Source organism: Gopherus evgoodei, chromosome 1 (assembly GCF_007399415.2).
Source record: "Gopherus evgoodei ecotype Sinaloan lineage chromosome 1, rGopEvg1_v1.p, whole genome shotgun sequence".
Taxonomy (NCBI): Eukaryota; Metazoa; Chordata; order Testudines; family Testudinidae; genus Gopherus; species Gopherus evgoodei.
This window is the reverse complement of record NC_044322.1, coordinates 280,915,291-280,934,151: the sequence shown is the minus strand read 5'-3', so window position 1 is coordinate 280,934,151 and position 18,861 is coordinate 280,915,291. Positions and strand designations below refer to the sequence as shown.

The window sequence follows — 18,861 nt, the reverse complement described above, 5'->3', positions numbered from 1 at the left end:
GCACTCAGTAAACCACTGCATAATACTGGAGTGAGGGCGGAGGAGAAATTTTGGCCAACACCATCTATAACTGTTGACAACAATAAAATGGCTGTTTATTATAAAGAGAGACTGGTTATCACAGCATATTTAGGACTTTCTCCAGGGAAGATCAGATGTGGAGCATAGCAATGCTGTAATGATAACAGTTATATTGGTGGCTTCACCGCCACGCTAACTTTGAAAATGGTGAATGAACACACACACACACACACACACACACACACACACACACACACACACACACACACACACACACACACACACTCTGTCTCTCTCTCTCTCTAAACATTGAGGTTAAGATTTTCAAAGCCAACTAAGGGACACACATGACTGAAACACACGTGAGGTTTTTGGCCAATAATTTGGTAGTCTCGCCTTCATTTCTACAAAATGTTTTGAGTTTAAGAAATGTCAGTGACTGTGTGCAGTAAATGGCAAGTCATTAAGGGCATGATATAATGACCATTGAAATCAATGAGGGCAGAGTGTCTTTCAATTCACTTCATAGATTGAGCCCTAATTCCTTTGGTTTGCAATGCAGTGAACATTAAACTCTTGAAACATTGTTTAGAATGCCTGTGGCTAGGCAACAGTACTGCACAGGAGTTTCTGTGTAATTGATCAATAGTTAATGCCCACTTTTTCTTAAGTAATATTTAAATTTTATGTAATATTATCTTGTGACAAACTCTGTGTTGATTTACGTAATAGGCTAGATTACATGTTGGGTGTAATTTGGTTAGAAAACACATGTACCATGCTGACATTTTTAGGGATGTGCAGAACAAGTGTAACTTACAACAAGAAGAGCAACTAACAGCAAGGCGCATTATTATTGTTATTATTTGTATTGTGTGACACCTGGGAGCCCCAGTCATGGACCGGGAGCCCATTGTGCTATGCACTGTACAAACGCAGAACAAAAAGACAGAGCTTTGTCTAAGATAAAACATGTGTGAGCAGGTGGTGGTCTCACCCCATTCCAGGTAAAGCCTGCACAAATGCAGACTGTGAAACTTACTCCCATTCCCAGTGTTATCTTTATTGATCCCCCACATCGTAATGACAGAGCATAAACCTCAGTCCAAGCTTCCTGCTCAATATCTACCTGTTCCTAGGGGTTCTTGCACATTCTCTCCCTCTCTGCGCCTCTGATTCACTCTGACCAGAGGGTCACATCTACCTCTCTTATATCCTGGTAGAATTAACCATATAAAAAAAGTCAGCAGAATTTACGCTGAAGCTTTATGCAAGGCTCTAACTTTTGATAACAGGTGGGTGAACAGAAGCACAGGCGCCAACTCCCTGAGTGCTCCGGGGCTGGAGCACCCACGGGAAAAAATTGGTTGGTGCTTAGCACCCATTGGTGGCCCCGCCGATGAGCTCTTCCCCCTCTCTCCCTCCCAGCGCTTCCTGTCTGCCGTGGATCAGTTGTGCGGCAGCGGGCAGGAGGCACTGAGGAGGGGAGGGGACAGAGTGAGGGCGAAATGGGGGAGAAAGAGGTGAGGCAGGGGAAGAGTGGGGGCAGGGCCTGGGGTGGAGCCTGAACAGAAGAGCTTTGCATCCATTTGCAGAATCCCAGAACCTTTCATTCTAGTATGACTATAGCTTTTCCTAGCTTTACTTATCATGCTTTTCCTGCTATTTCCCCATCACATATGAAATTATGCACCAGCTAAATGGCAAATTGATCCAAGTTATGACATTTACTCCATGCACTCACGTATATGTGTGTACTTACCAATGTCTATCATTTACCTCCCTGCTGGATTTGATCCAAAGATTTCTATGGATGTGGCATCCACTTGTATATGACTTAGATTTTGCCCCTTGTATCTGTGCTGGAAATTCAGTGACCTTACTGAGTATAAATAACACCTTCCAGTTGACAGCTGGTATGTATTTATGCTATTCTGTAGTGCATGTCAGCATCCCCAGAGGTCAGCTTCACACAGAGAATGTAGGCATAGATTTGGCCCAGTGTTCTCACTGCTGATAATGTGCCAAAATACCTGCTGGGTAGCTTCATGTAAAGATTTTTTCAACCACTCTGTCAAAAAGAAATCCTGAATAGAAACATCTTGGTTATTGTTGCTTGGAGTTATTTAGAGCTTTTAAGATCAGATAGGCACATTTTAGCCTGATTTTAAGGAGTTCTGAGCACTCACCAACTCAGATAAGGTTGATGGAAGATAAAAATGTTCAGTACCTCTGAAAACCAGGCCACTTGAGTATATTGGGAATGTCATAAGGTCACCATTAGGAGTAAACAGTGCTAGAGCAAGTACTTTATTGGCCTTTCAGTTGGTGTCCAGTCTAGTTATCTACTTTCGTGGGTTAAGTAAGATGTGGCAGCAGTGGAATAAAGTATGTGGAGATAAAGAGAACAGAGGGTAACATAGTATTTGTATTTGATAAACTGAGTATAGCAGAGGGATGAATGCTTGAGGGGAACTCTCCTATGTGATGAGATACTAGAAAGACAAATTACTGGAGGACTTATTGCACAGCACAACACTGGAGGCATTAAAATATCTAGTGCTATTCCCCATCTGGATGTTAGACTACTATTTTTCCAGCTACTTTTGGATTACTATTAATTGTATATTTCAGGATCACTATTTTTATATGACTAAATTCTTGATTTTTACAGTGGGCTCATATTTATTATTCTTACTGTTTCATACAATGTTTTCAAAATCAGGGTTAATACTAATTTTAATTTTTTTTAAAGTATAGTTATGCTTATTGGTCTGTTCTCATCTTGATTTTCCAGGAGCTAAATGAGATGAGATTATACCCTGCAGTGACTAACACTAAAATTTAGTGTGATTATGGCAGGTTTGCCTGCTACACATGGCAGGGTAAATCAGACTAATTTATTGCCAAATTGAGCTTAAGGTATAGTTGTCCTTTAGTATTTGTGTTACACTAACCCCCAGGGAGTTCCCCTTGTGTTAGGGGCTGTGCAAGCAGAGTTAACAAAACATCCAAAAATCCATCTCTGCACGTGAAATCAAATTCTTTTCTATGTATTGAACAGGATTTGGTAGATTGATATTTTTGTTGTTGCTTAAACAAGAACTTTGAGGGAGTTCTCCTTCTAACAGTGTATGAAACATCTTCAGTGTAGGATTCTAAAGCCATAAATACTACGATAAACAGATGTTAGGATTTCAGTGAGAAGTCAGGCCCATTTAAGTTTTCTTTCCTTAAGACCTTTTGAAGGTGGCTTGGAAAGCACAAAAGGATTAACAGAAGGATATTCTATTGTAGACGGATATGATTTTCTAACCACTCAGCATGGTGAATTCTCCCTCACTAAGTACTAAAAGGCTCCTGCTCAGCATGGGGAAATTCACATCATTATCTGATTCCAGCCTCTCAGTTTATAAACTTGACTAGGATCAATGCACACAGAGTGCCTGCTGGTGAGTGAACCATTTCTTCCTGGCTTCTGCTGAATAAAGCCATTAGTTTAATACAGTAAGTGGCTGAATTTATGCTGTTTGAAAATAAGAGACAAATCATTCCTCCTTGATAATGCTTTCTCTCCAAATCCATTTTTCTCCAAGTGAGTGAAATATAATGCCTCTTTATGTGACAGTGCCCCTTCACTTGTGACCCTTCCCCTCTCGTGTGTCTTTCATCATGGAATTTGCAGCTTGTCACCTTTTTAGTTAGTCCATCCTCCCTTTGTTGCTTGCTGTCTGCTGTATATTTTCTCTTTCCAAAAGCTTTAATTCAGCACCTCCAGGAGGATTGTGGGTACCTCCTATGTGCCTCTTCTAAAATGCTGATATAGTGATACCTCCTCCCCTGTGTCATCAGCAGGGTTTGAACCCCAGACCAAAACCATGGGCTACTGCTGTTGAAATTAAAGGAGTAACTCTACTGGCTGGTAGCAGCAGAGAGACTTCTTTCTGTGGGCCAGCCAGAGGTTAGCAGGTGATATGTACCGTGTTTTGTTACATTCATTCAGAAGCAATGGGGAAACGTAGCTTGCTGGCAGGGAGCAGAAGAGGCAGGGTAGCCTGCTGCAGAGTTTGAAGAACAAGTATTTCCGGATAAGCAATTTCAGTTTTTCAGGGGACAATGAAAGGTCAGTAAGTAATGGATTAAATGTTAATGAACCAGGGGAGGGCCAAGTACCAAACACCTTTTCTCCCCATACTTACTCTGGCCCATGTTTCCTTCTCCCAGCCTGCACAGCACAGAGGGGAAAAATATATGGGAAGAGCCCCTGGGGGGCCCTGTAGAGGGAAAATGTGGCTACATGGGATACTTTGTTCACTTCTGCAAAACATGGGCAGTACTGTTGCCAATCTTCCAGGATTGTCCTGGAGTCTCCAAGAATTAAAGATTAGGCCATGTGATGAAACCACCAGGAATACATCCAGTCCAACCAAAATTGGCAACCCTAGTGGGCAGGGCCAGAGCTGGGGAGGGAGCCACACCAAACAGTTTGCACTTCTCTCCCAGGCTGTGGCTGATTTGTTGGATAAATTGGTGGAAGTTAGTGTTTTTTGTTGGTGTATTAATGGCTGTGTGTGCTCTGAGACTCTGCTCCGTACTCATACCTAATGCCAACTAGAGCACTGGATCTGTTGTGGTGCCATGGCTGGGGAGTGGCTGCAGGAGGGTTTGAGGCCGGCATCCCTTTATCTGGTGGGGCTTTTCAGTATCTGCACACTCTCAACCCTGCTGGTCTTGCAAACGAGGGTGGGGAGAGAATGCAAGTGCTCCACAACTTGTTACAAAAGCCACCAGCCATTTAGATAGGAGGCTAGCACGTGACGATGGATTTTTCCGTCTTTGGGCAGCTTCCACCCTAACACAGCTGATGTTAGCAGCATTAGCCAAGCTAGTGCTACATGGTGTATTTTTAAAATTGGTCGTCACAGGGAAGTGAAGACCACTCACTGGATGAAGGCAGTTTTATTGGCTCAGCCATTTTGCTTGGGGGAGGAGAGGTAACACTGGTGTCTTAAAATTCATCAAATGATTCATCTGAGTTTAAACATGAATTAATTCCAGTATTTGAGAAAAAAATACAATGGACAGCAATTTCATCAGCCATGACTTTGAGAGTAACCATGATGTGCTGTTAGGGACTGCAGCTGGAATTGTATAAAATCCACATACAGAACAGTGCAGGAGAAGTGTGTTCTGGGAGTTACTGCCCTTTCCCAGCGGCAGCCTCCTTCTGTTGCCAGCTTCCTGGCTTTATAGGCCCTGCCCGGTCCTGCCTGTCTGAGTCTGCTTTCAATTAGCTCCCTGCTCCCTGGCTTCTCCTCTAAGTGCAGCCTGAGGAGTTAATTGGCCTACCTGGCCATCTTAACCCCCCATCAGTCCTTTGTGCAGTGGATACCCCATCACATCAGGGAAAATTATATTGTTCTGACCATGTTAAAACATTCAGGTGACTTTGAACAGTGGTTGAGCCCCCGTACTTTGGAGCAGGGACATGAAATGTGGTAAGGGATTGGCCTTTGTGGCAGGGATCTGCCTTTTGCCATCTCTGTGAAAATCTCCCTGCTTTTGGACAAGTTGTAAGCATCTGAAAAATTGCAGTTCACACTTGCTCAGTAGAGATCTATGGGTATGTCTACATGTAAACCCCTCCAGTGGCACAGCTGCTGAACTTCAATGTAGATGCTATCTACTCTGACAAGAGGGGTTCTCCACTAGCACTGTCCACTCTGGGGGTCAAGTCAGTATAACTATATCTCTCAGGATATTTCATCTTGGTGAGAGACAGAGCTATACCAATGTAAGTTTCCAGTGAAGCCCTGTGTCTTTTAGCAACTAAAATCTCTGAAGTTTCCATCCTCAGTAAGAATGCTCCATCCCTTCCCAGCTTCTACCAGTGACTCGACTGCACATGTACCATCCCCATAGAGAAACTGAGCATGCTCCCTTCAGAAAAGGAGAGTATTAAGAAAAGATTTGAAGGAGGATAATGAGGTAGCTCTGCAGATGTTTACCAAAAAGTTCCTCCCAAATATGAGGGGCAGCATGGGAGAAAGCTCAAAGGTGCTTGTTTGAACATTTAAAAGCAAGCAATGGAGACTGATATCGCAGGTTGATCAAAGACAGAAGCTGAGGTTTTGAAGCGAATGAGAGATGATAGTGTAGGGACAGGCAATGAAAGCACATGAAGGTGAAGATAAGTGGTTTATGTATGATGCGAAAGAGAAGGGGAGCCGGCGGAGGGATGCCAGGAGGTTGACATGGTCAAAGCGGCAGGCTAGGAAAATGATCTTTGCAGGAGCATTCTGAATGGATATCTGGGACAAGATTACATTGGCCCAGGCCAGAGAAAAGGATGTTGCAGTAATCAAGATGCAAGATGAGGAGATCTTGGACAAGAGTTCTAGCTGTGTGGATGCATAGGAAAGGCTGTATCTTACAGATATTATGGTGAAAGAATTGGCAATATTTAGACACAGCCTGGAGATGAGACCCTAGAGAGAGAGGTCTGATTTGAAGATGAAACCCTGGTTATGGGCCTGAGTAACAGGCAGGATGGTGATTTTGTCCACAGTGATTGAGAGAGACTGTAGCGGGGATGGCTTGGGAGAGAATATTAAGATCGCTGTTTTAGCCATGTTGAGCTTGACCTAACAACCAGACATCCATGAGGCGATGTCAGAGAGACGGGCTCAGATTTCAGCCTGGACAGAAGGATACAGGTCTGGAGAAGAGAGGTAGATCTGTGAGTCAGCACAGATATGGTAGCTGAATTTCTGTTTGCAGGCGAGATTAGCCACAGATAAGATGGAGAAGATAAGGGGACCCAATGAGAGAGTCTATAAACCCTGTACCAGCCTAGAAGGGGTTAAGGAGCTGCTCTGGCTGGAGTAGCTGCAACCTGCTGCACCTGCAAGTCATGCCAGGAATGGAAGAGGGGTTTAAAAGCATGACATTCAGTCAGATCAGTAAGAGCAGCTTTGAGAGGGGAGCTGATTGCTGAGCTTCCCAAACCCCAGGAAGAGGCCGGGTAGCAGGCAGAGCCCACACCCTGGGCTAAAAGGAATGTGGCTGAAGAGGGGAGGCTGTCTCTTATCATTTTTGCTGGAAAAGCAGTGGACTTTAAGCTGGACTGTGGCCCACCTGGGGCCCTGCTGAAGGGAGAGGCCAATGTCCTGGCTGAGACAGCCTGTGTGTTTCTTTTTTGGCTACTGAGCTGTTTGTGTGTTCCCCAGAACTCTGAAAAGGGGAGAAGTATCCAGAAGCGCTCAGCCTGCGGCCTGAGAACCCATCACCACCAGAGTGCTACAGAGCATCCCACTGGAGTAACTGGACCTGAGAGAGTGCACAGCCCAGCAACTCTCCAGGCGGGTGCTGTGTTAGGAGCAGGTCCTTGACAAATCCCCACAGAAAACTCAAGAGGGGTGGATGAGGAGGATCCTTTGAAGGACACTATGAAGGAGTGAGGTAGGAGAAGCAGGAGGAGAACCGGGAGAGGAGAGAGTTCCATGGAAGCCAAGGGAGGACAAGGATTTCAAGAAGAAGAGAATGGTTGATTGTATTGAAGGCAGCTGACAGATTAAGAAGGATGAGGATGGAGTCCTGGTTCTGGCTAAAAAGAGGTCATGAGAGATTTTGATTTCAGTTGAGTGCAGGGGGTGGAAGCAGAATAGGAGAGGGTTGAGGATGATGATGATTTTGTATTACCATAGTGCCTAGGGGCTCCCTTCATGGACCAGGGCCCCATTGTGCTAGAGGCTGTGCAAACAGAACAAAAAGACACTCCCTGCCCCAGAGAGGATTGAATTGAAGGAGGAGAATGCCTGACAGGGATTGCGTTCAGTGAGCTTAGAGCTAAAAGGGATACAGGAGAGAGGCAGTAGTTGGAAGGGCCAATGGGCTCAAGGAAGGCTTTTTAAAAAAAATAGAGGAGACTAAAGCATGCTTGTATTGTGAGGGGAAAGACCAGAGGAGAGTGAGAGGTTATGGAGAAGAGTAAAGTAGGGGATGAGAGGGGGCATAAGGGAGATCAGTAGATGGGATGGGGCTATTGGGGCAGGTGGAGGAGTTAGGGGAGGAAAGCAGGTGAGAAACTTCTGCATCTATGATGGGGAGAAGGAGAGGGGGAAGTTCACTTGGAATTTCTCTTGGAAGAAATTAGCAAGAACGTGTGCAGCGAATGCAGTGGAGGCAGAAGGGAAGGGCTTGAGGAGCGAGTCAGAGGTGGTGAAAAAGGGACTGTGGTTGTGGATGTGGGCGTCAATTAAGTTGTAGAATTAGAACTGGTTAGCTAGAAAGATGCTAAAACTGAGCGAGGAGAGAACCAATTTGTAGTGGAGGAAGTCAGCCAGGTCACAAGAGTTCCACCAGAGTTGCACTGCTGTGTGACAGCACAAGTGGAGGAAGTGGATGTTTGGGGTGGGAAGCCAGGGCTGGAGGTTGGCAGGGCCTATCTGCCTATGGGAGAGTGGCAAGAAAGAGTCTAGGAGAGGGATGTATGGAGAGAATCAACAACCGTATCTATGGAAGAGAGGGCTGAGCTCAGAGCCAACAAGATGTCATAGACATTAATAATAATAATAATAATAATATAATAATAATTGGAGATATACCAATCTCCTAGAACTGGAAGGGATCTTGAAAGGTCATCAAGTCCAGCCCCCTGCCTTCACTAACAGGACCAAGTACTGATTTTTGCCCCAGATCCCTAAGTGGCCCCCTCAAAGATTGAACTCACAACCTGGGTTTAGCAGGCCAATGCTCAAACCACTGAGCTATTGTCATAGTGTAATTCCCAACTCTGGACCTTAGCGTCCAAAAGATGGGTACTAGCATGAATTCCCCTAAGCTTAATTACCAGCTTAGATCTGAGAGGCTGCCACCAATCAGGACTTAGGTAGAGCGCCTGATAGACTCTGGTCTCCCCAAACCCTTCCCTGGGGACCCCCAAGACCCAGATTCCCTGAGTCTCACAACAAAGGGGAATAAACCATTTCCCTTCCCCCCTCCTTTCTTCCTCCCAGCTCTTTCCCGTCCTGGGTCCATTAGGAGACCACCGTGATTCAACTCCTTGAATCACCCCTTCCCCCTCCCTTCTTCCCCGGAGAGAGATACAGAGATAAACGCAGAGAGCAGGTTTTTCTTCCCTCCTCCCTTTCCTTTCTCCCACCAATTCCCTGGTGAGTGCAGACTCCCTTTCCTGGAGTTTTACAAAAGATAACCAAAAAAATCAATTAGATTCTAAAAAAGAGGAAAACTTTAATAAAAGAAGAAAAAACATAAAACTTGTCTCTGTAATCAAGATGGTAAATATACAGGGTTGTTATAGCTTATAGACAATAGAAAGAAAGCTTTCTCCAGCAGAAATACAATTTAGAATACTTTCACCCAAATACACAGTAAAATTCTACCAGCCAGATACACAGTTGCAAATACAGAAAAACACTTAAAAAGACTAAACTGTCTTTCTACTTTTGTACTTACAAAATTGGAACAGAAGATTAGAGAGCCTGTAGGTATGTCTGGTCACTCTCAGAGCCTAGAGAGAACAAAGCAAAACCCTAAACCCACAAACAAAGGCTTCCCTTCACCTAGATTTGAAAGTATCTTGTTTCCTGATCTGTCCTCTGGTCAGGTGTTTGGGTCCCTGTTTGTTAACCCTTTACAGGTAAAAGAGACATTAACCCTTAACTATCTGTTTATGACAGCTATCCCTCCCCACATTGATGGACTGCAAGTCACAGAAAGGGCGAGTGACAAGGTGTGAGAGCAAGGGCTCATGGGGTATGTAGAAAAAGGCCAGATGATGGTCAAAGAGGGGGAATTCAGCAGGAGAGAGCTCAGAAAAAGAACAGTGCAGGGTGAAGAGCAAGTCAAGCGAACGGCTCTGTCGGTACGTGGGAGATTGAACTAGGGCTGTAGGTGGAATGAAGAGGTGATGATGAGGAAAACATGCAGCTAGGGTTCAGACGGGAGTTGAAGTAACCAAGAATGAGTGTGGGAGATTGTCAGGAGAGGAAGAGAGAGAGATCCAGGAGTTGAGATCAGAGAGGAAGGCTGATGAGAGGAGTTAGGTGGCCAGTAGATCATAGCAGCATGGAGTGGGAAAGGAGAGAAGAGTCAGGTGCAGTGCTGTTCAGAAGAAGAGAAAGATTGGGAAGGGGGAGGTGGGAGAGATAGACAGTGGCAAGAATGGGAGAGGAGAAGCCCAACACCCTCCCCATGGTCTGATCTGGGGTGGGGAGTGAGAGAGAAGCAGAGGCCTCCCTAAGAGAGGGCAGCTGTAGAGGCAGTGTCAGATGAAGGGATCCAGGTCTCTGTGAGAGCCAGGAGCTGGAGGGAGCAAGGTAGGAAGAGGCTGTGGATGGCTGTGATTTTTTTTTTTAAGAGATGGAGTGGGATCTGGAAGACACAGCAAGAGAATTGGGGAGGAAGGAAGGGGGATGATAGAATCACAGAAATATATGGGAGGAGGCATCTCAAGAGATCATCTAGTCCCTCTACCCCATGCTTAGGCAGGCTTAAATATACGAAGAGATACCAATATGCATATCTGCTGTGCCTATAGCTATTTGCAATCGATTGCTTTTTACTAAGATAGTGAGCTCTTTGGGGCAGGGGCTGTGTTTTTGTTCTGTGTGCACACAGTGCATAGCACAATTGGGGTCCCAGGCCCCGTTATAACACTAAGTGGAAAAAGTAAATAACTGGAACCAGGATATCTTTTCAAAGCAGAAAATTATTTCCCAGCATTGCTTGACCTCATATTTAAAACAACTAATGATCTCTACTACATGTGCACAGACAGGCCTTGTGTAACATAATACATTTTACCATTGATTTTAGGGCAATCAACTGCACAGTTATGTATCTTCCTCTAATTGTCCGTAGTTCTGATGGGAGGGCACAGAGAGGAAGGTTAGTGTTGGGCAAAGAATGTCGTTGGGTGGTACTTTCTTATACTACTGTTTCTGGAGCTGACATGGGCACTTCTGCTGCTAATGCTAAGTTGGGACTCTGCTAGAATCAGCAAGCAGCTCATTTTATGGAAAGTATCTTCATCATCAAATGGAATAGCAGCTGAATGTTTGGATTGCTGCACAGGGTGGCTCGTTAGCTGGAGGTAATAGCAGCAATAAAGCAAATACCCCAGCTTCCAATCTCACTCACATCCATGACTGCAACCATTGTCTTAAATTATTCATGCAAGATTTCTTGACAGTGAGAAGTTGAGTGAGGTCAGTGTTACGCATAACACACACTTGCTTCCAAGTCTTGTCTAAATCCAGCTAAGTAAAAATCTTCCACTTCGTCAGCTCATTCCAAAGATACAATCAGAATGAATTTTATGTGCTAAAGAATTCAACATTAAAAAAAAGTAACGAAATACAATGTGACAAACATACTCACACACAGTGTGTTTTTATTTACCAGCATCTAGCTGCATACCCAGCATATGCACACACTAATAATATTCTGGTGCAGAAAGCAGTAGTCAGTGAATCGTCATTTACAATAGCAGCGTTCTTCATTCTGATCAAAGGATGGTGCTGGAACACTTCTGTAATTTGAAACCTTAAAATGACAAGAAGTTACTGCTGAACAATTCTCTGTACTCATCCATCTGTTAGAATGAAAACAAACAAAATGAGGGGAAAATTCAAACGTCAACCAAACCAATATTCACATCAAAACTGTTTTTACATTTGCTCCCAGGGGAAACAACCTCCGCTCTCTATAGGGGTGAACTTCAGATACTAGCAGCCATCAGAGTGGACAGACAGCTCCCATCGATGACTTTAGGCCTTTCTACAGTACAATCCCAGCTACATTAGGGAACCCACAACTTAGTTGTGTCCTAACCATATCATAAAGTGGTTAAGTTTTTCCTGCATAGACAAAACCAAATCAAATTATGACCACATTAAAAGAACTATGCTAACAAGTTTCCCTTCCCTTGGTTAGTATATAATTTTGTCTGGTACACACAGGAAAACTCAAACCATGTTATAACACGGTGAGTGTGCAGCCATGTTTTAACAGAGTTCCCTAACATGGTTGGAATTCTAGCACAAAGGCATGGACAGACACAGATCCTCTTAGCTCTAGTCATCCAAAAATCTCAACCCACTTTACAGAACTGGGTAAGTGTTATATAATCCCTAATTTGCTGCTGAGGAAAGAGGAGCACCAAAGGGCCGAGTGATTTGATGGAAGCCACTCAAGAAGCCAGTTGCAGACCTGCCACTAGAACTCTGGTGTCCCAGCTCCCAGACCATGCTCAGAACACTAGAGAGATTGCTGTCTCCTGATAAGGCCAATAGACTGTTCATAAATTGAGGAAGTGGAGGCACTGAAGCTGTCATTGGACCTGTTTTGTACTCCTCCAACTACACTAACACAACAGTTACTCCTTTACATACTGCACCCTCTCTAGCACTAACCCACCCTGATGGCTAGGTCAGCAGATGTGAATAAAAGCAAGTTTTCTCTCTGAAGTAATTAATCTGAAATTTAAACAGAAGGCAGAGCAAGTGCATGTGGTTGCTCTTCTGATATCATGGTGAACAGTTGCCTAACTCAGCAGGAGCAGACATTAGCACAAAAGCAACCTTCTTTGCCGTCTGATATTGAAAGAAAACCATTTGGCTAGTGCTTGTAGCCAAGGCTGATACTCTCCTTGCTGCCCATCTTTCAGAGTCTGGTCTAATATATCTTTCATATTTCTGGAAGGGACACAGCCAGTGACAAACAAACAAGGAAACCTCAAGGTGAAGAAAAGCTAAGGTTAATCTGCGCATTTCTGGCTACAGATATGACAATGGTGTTTCAGAAATGGCTAATGAATTTGCATTTTTATTTTCCCTGACACTATGATGGTGGGTTTTTAGGCTCAGCATTTCAGAGCAGCATCCAAAATGTTTGAGGAGTATGCAAACTCAACCTTTTTAGCTCTGCCTGTCATTAATTATTAGGACTTCACTACAGGCTCATGCAGATGAGAAAGCTGCACGGAAAGGGCCCTGTATTAAAACAATTCTATCTTGAATAATAGCAAAAGAAGCATAAAAATCACCAGCCACATCAATGGCTGTTTATAGAAACGTTTCCCTGTTTCAAGCTTGCTCCACTGTAAAAGCGCCTCTCAACTTTATTTAATCTTTTCATGCTGGGGGTCCGTTTCCAAGCACAACATCCATTGCCAATACTAGATGCAACAAATCCTCAGGAGCCAAAAGTAGATGTTTTTAAATTAAAATGTTGGGGGAAAAAACATTCTGGGAATAGTCTTGAGTTTTATATTTTAAGTAATTCAAAAATTTAGTACGAGGTGTAAAACTGAGTCAGAGTGAAGTAAAACTGAGAACGATGTTTCAGCTACACCAGAGCAGACAAAAACATAAACCAAGTCCTAAAATGAAGCCAGGAGAATCAACACACACATGCATTTAGATGCCAAATATCTTTGGAACTATAAAAATAGTCTTTGTGTAATCATTTTAATCTATTAGACAGATACACGTACAACTCAGACTGGAGGAAGCGCGGGCTTACGGTTAAAGGAGTAGATTGGGAAATTTGGATTTAATTTCCAGCTCTGGAGATTCCTTCTGTGAACTTGGCCAAGTCCCTTTTGCTGTGTGTGTCTGGCTCCCCATCTGTAACACAGGGATAACAACAGTTCCCTACCTCATAGGGATTTGGTGAGGATAAATCCCCTAATGTATATGAGGCTTTCAGAGCCTACAGTGATGGAAGCCATGTAAGAATCTAGATACATAAATAGGAATTAAGGCTGAATTTCTTTTTTAAACCAACAAAACAAATAGTTAATGAAAGAGAACAGTGATCTGAGACTTTGTTTGCCAAGTCTTGGAATAGCTATTTATAGTTGACTGAAAAAGAAATGAAGTTTACAGGAATAATGTAAGTTCACATTCAACTTTACTTACCACAGAGCAGTTTTACCTTATAAGAAACAGCTGTGCACCAGAGAGAGGGGTAGTCCCCAGAAAGGCTTTTAAAGGGGAGAATCCTTTGTCAGAAAACCATGGACCCCAAGAAAACAAAAATTAACTTCTGAAAAATTGCTCCTGCTCCCTCTTCTTCCTTGATATGGAAATCTCAGACTGCAGGTCTCAGCCTCATTGACTTTAAGGTCAGACGGAACCATCATGATCATCTAGTCTGACCACCTGCACATTGCAGGCCACAGAACCTCACCCACCCACTCCTGTATTAGAGAAAGGTGAACCCCCCCCCAGTGTCTCTGCCAAGCTGACCTGGGGGAAAATTCCTTCCTAATCCCCAAATATGGCAATCAGTTAGACCCTGAGCATGGGGGAAGACCCACCAGCCAGACACTTGGGAAAGAGTTCTCTGTAGTAACTCAGAGCCCTCTCCATCTAGTGTCCCTTCACCAGCCTCTGGAGATATTTGGAGATATTTTCTACTAGCAGTCACAGATTGCCTACAATGGCATGTAGCCAGTCTCCTCATACATCCCCTCCAGAAATGTACCAAGTTAAGTTTTGAAGCCAGTTAGGTTCCCCCACCCCCCGCTCTCTTCCTTTTCATGGTCTCATCTTATCTGGTACCATAATGTAACTGCATATGAGCTCATACAAGGACCTTGTAGGTCTAAAATGTTGTATAATTGGGCAAAAGCACATCAAAACCAATGAGGAGTCCAGTGGTACCTTAAAGACTGAGATTTTTTGGGCATAAGCTTTCATGGGTAAAAACCCCACTTCTTCAGACGCACTGACTAACACAGCTACCCCTGTGATATAAAGCACATCAGTGGATTTAGGGCTTGATCCACATCTCATTAAAGTCAACCCCCCAGAAACATTAAAGTGATTGGGCCAGTAAATTCTTTCATTAGGGCAGATATGAAAAAAAGTAAACAGTTGTACCAACAATAATTTACATAGCTGGGATTTTTTTCTGTGTTGCAATTATTTTTTATGTCTGAGTAAAAGATTTCCCTGTACTCACCCCTGAGCTGAGGTGGTAATTCCTTGTTTATGACATCAAAGACTGTGCAAACATTTGCATTTGTCACACGTTTAGCTCCTGTCTCATGACTGCTGAAGGGCATGTGATTGTTGTCAATTGGCGGCACAAGACTACAGCGGCTAAGCCTACACACTAGCACATGTATGCAGGCATAGAGGTTTAATGGGCTACCCCTAATTTGAACATGGGTTTTTGTATGTGTAACTCTTCTGCCAGGTGGAGCCAGCAGCAACAAGGGCCGGGTTCAGTATCTAGGGGTTCCTTTTCAACAATACAACACAAAACCGGCTTGAGTCCCCACCCGGTGACCTGGAACAATTACACACCACCCCCTGGGCGCCTCTAAGAGGCAATACTTTCCCTTTCGCAAGCACAGATTCTGTGTAGCAAAACCTTTTAATAAAAGGAGGGAAGTAACTCAGCATTAATTTGGGAAAACACCACAAACAGGGTTCATAAACACAAACCATGAACAAAAGACTCACCACCAAGTAAGTTGGGCAGTGTCCTTTTCCCTTCGGGGTCTTAAGTCCAGCAACCCAAAAGTGCCTTTAATGTGCCTGTCCCTTCTCTGTACTCCACTCACAGTTGCTGTCCTTGGCCAGTGCAGCACCAGATATTCATCTGCAGAGTTCACCTCCCACTCTGTGTGAAGGGGGGAGAGTAAGGAGGCACCTTACACGCTGCACTGCTTCGGCACTCGCTTGTCACCCCAACAGCCGATTGCCACACCTCTGCAGGGCTCTGCTGTGGCCCTCTCCACAAGCCTCCCTGCTGGCTATCCCTCTCTGCCAGCTGCCTGGCTGGCCACTCACCAAGATGTCTTCAGTGCCCCCCCCACATACTTAACATAGCTCTCAGTGAATTCAGCTGTTAGTGGGGAACCTAACCACTGATGCACATTGTGCAGTCTCTTCCAATAAAAGCATTGTTCCAAAGTAGGTCTAATACTTAGATCTAGGTATGAGTGATCAGCTCTACAACCTATAACAAGGCTCTCAGTTGAGTCTAAATGGGAGAGCAGAATGATCCAGAAGTATCAACCACCCTTATACAGAGCTCACACCAGTCTCAGCTCATTGGGCTTTGGAACCCATGTCCACTATCTAGCAAGTGCCGTTCAATTGAGGGTGAGTCCCTCCATTGGGATATGCCAGGTACAGTTCTGCTGCCCACAGTTCACACAACAAAGATAACAACCCTTTATTACTCCTGCCCCAATAACAAGGAGACGGGGGATCCAACACCAGCCAGAAGTGATCGTATGGGCAAGCAGTCCCATCATGCTGAGCACCTAGGCAGGGTGGATGTGTCCATGCAAATGAGATCAGCTTCTGAAGTCTTTTCCCACAGCTCACAACTAGATGTCAGGGGACAGCTCATCCAGACTCTGCTTAGATTTGTTTTATAATTTGCAAACATTTGAAAGGAAAGCTAAACCCTTAGGGAGCATGGATCTACGGATTGCAAGAACTACAGCTGAGTTTCCTACATAGCCCACGATAGCCTATCTAAAGGCAGAGGCGTTCAAACCTCCAAGGTGCTGAGAATGCTTTTTTTTTCCATTGGAAAGAAAATATTTCTGAGCTGCTTTAGGGGAAGAGAGAGGTGATTAATCCATGTCATGGTGTATATATTGTAGAGATGGCAATTTTGTTAGATGTGATGAGGAGGCGTGTAACTTAAATGTTTAAGTAGCTGGATGGAATCAGGCCCAAGGAAAGGAAGAGTTTGAATACTCAATGAAATGCCTGTCTGACTATGAGCAAAGAGCAATGTCAGCCTATATATGTGAAACCATGTAAATGACCGCTGCCTGCTATGCTGACCAATATTGTTTCATTGTTTATTTGTACTCCTTGTCTGTCTAGTTCCATACATTGCCTCTTATGTTATACTGAAACTGTAAGCTCTTTGGGGAGGGACTATATTTTGTTATGTACACAGTGCCTTGTGTAGCCCACACACCTCCTGGGGGTGGTGTTCTGTCCCATCTAGTGGTACTGAGACCATTTAGAGAGAGATTATGAGTCTGCTCTACAGCCTTAGCTAACAGCAAGTTGTTGGTTCGATCCTGCCCACCCACAACCGGGGTCTGTCGGCGTTACAGTAGCACAGTGGGGTCCTGGTTCATAACTATGGCCCCAAGGCATTATAATACAAATAGAAAAGAATAATACACTCAGTGCATCCAGATCACTAACCTTGTTAGCATGTGGTTTTATATTCACAGAACATCATCAAGAAAGTGATTGGACAGAAGTTTGTGTACAAGTTTGTCTCCTTTCCTGAGATTTTGAAAATGGATCCTCATGCTGTGGAAATCAGCAGAGAGCCCCTCTTGCTGCAGGACAGCGAGTGTAAGATGCTTTCCGAGGGGAGAGACCAGCACAAGCACAATGTGTCAGCTCTGAAAAGCACAAGCCGTAATGAATATATCCATTCTGGGCTGTACTCTTCTTTCACCATCAACTCCCTGCAGAACCAGCCAGACACTCACAAGCCAATCAAAACAGAAAAACTGGAGGAGAAGTCGGAAGGAAACACACCGGTGGAAGAAGTCAGGACTGTTATAAGATTTGTGACAAACAAAACAGACAAGCAAGTGATGAGGCCTATTGTGTCGTTGCCATCGACGTCTGAAGCAGCAGCTGGCTCTGCTTTTCTCGCCTCTTCAGTGTCAGCTAAAATATCTTCTTTAATGTTGCCTACCACAGCCAGCATTTCATCTACTACTTCGCCATCTTCATCACGGTCTCCATCTCTGTCTCCTCACTCACCCCTTCCTTCAGATCACAGAAGTCTCTTTCTTGAGTCCAGTTGCCATGACTCAGATTCTCTTGAGCCTCTGAACCTTTCCTCAGGTTCCAAGACGAAATTTCCATCTCTTCCCCCAAAGGCTAAAAAACCCAAAGGCTTGGAAATCTCAGCACCGCCCATGGTTCTTTCCAGCACCGATATCGGTTCCATCGCCCTCAACAGCCCAGCACTTCCTTCGGGATCCCTGACTCCAGCGTTCTTTACTGCACAGGTAAGATATGTCTATTTAATATACTCTTGTTTTGGACAAATAGGTTCTAATCTGGTCAAGACTAAATGAAGGATCAGTTTTATGTGCCCGTGACTTTCACATTGAAAAGAGTCCATGGGAAGGGAAAAAAGGTGTAGGAGATGCCTATATAAAAAGTAGAAAGTACAGTCCTTTCTTGCACACATGCCCAGCACTCTCATAGTGATGTGGAGAAAAGTAATTACAGTTCATAGAGTGGGTGGAAGGATAACAAGACATTCACTTGGGGCAGCTGTTAACATCAATCAGCTATCGTTTAAAAGCAGTTTCAAGGTATGCCGAACAAGGAGGAAAAGGCCAAGAAACAAATACATGTAGTTACTCGGTCAAAATGTGAACATGTATGTCATGGGATGCTTGGCTGATTTTTTAGTACCACTTGCTGCACCCATTCATAAAGTGTGACATTTTCATTAGCCTTCAAAGCAGATTAAATTAATAGGTTTCTAAGAAAGGGCTCTTAAGCCAATTTCAGTTTCAAAAGGCCTTACAGGTTCATAAAGCATTTGCTGCAGTCTCCCTTCTGCATGAGCCTAAGAAATACCCATTTGTTTCTGTTCACTGTAAAGTGGATGTTAACTAATTACACAATTGTAGGAGTGTCAGTGTTGAACAATAGTTGTCCTGAAGGTGGAGTTCACTAAAAATAATGTCATGGACAAAACCTAGTAATTCAAAGGACAAGAGGAAAGTCAGCAAGAAGCAGATGATTTAGTGCTTGCATCATGCTAGGTTATTTGCATCTGACTGCACCA

At 44.1% G+C, this 18,861-nt stretch overlaps 1 protein-coding gene across 2 annotated transcripts in view; it reads left to right on the top strand.

Moving 5' to 3' along the window:
- The window catches only part of ELK3 (ETS transcription factor ELK3), a 61,089-nt gene that overhangs the window by 28,190 nt on the left and 14,038 nt on the right, over positions 1–18,861 (top strand). For both annotated transcript variants that reach the window (XM_030548510.1, XM_030548509.1), the window contains exon 3: positions 17,270–18,067. In XM_030548510.1, the coding sequence (XP_030404370.1) occupies positions 17,270–18,067 (798 nt within the window). The remainder of the gene's footprint in view (positions 1–17,269; positions 18,068–18,861) is intronic.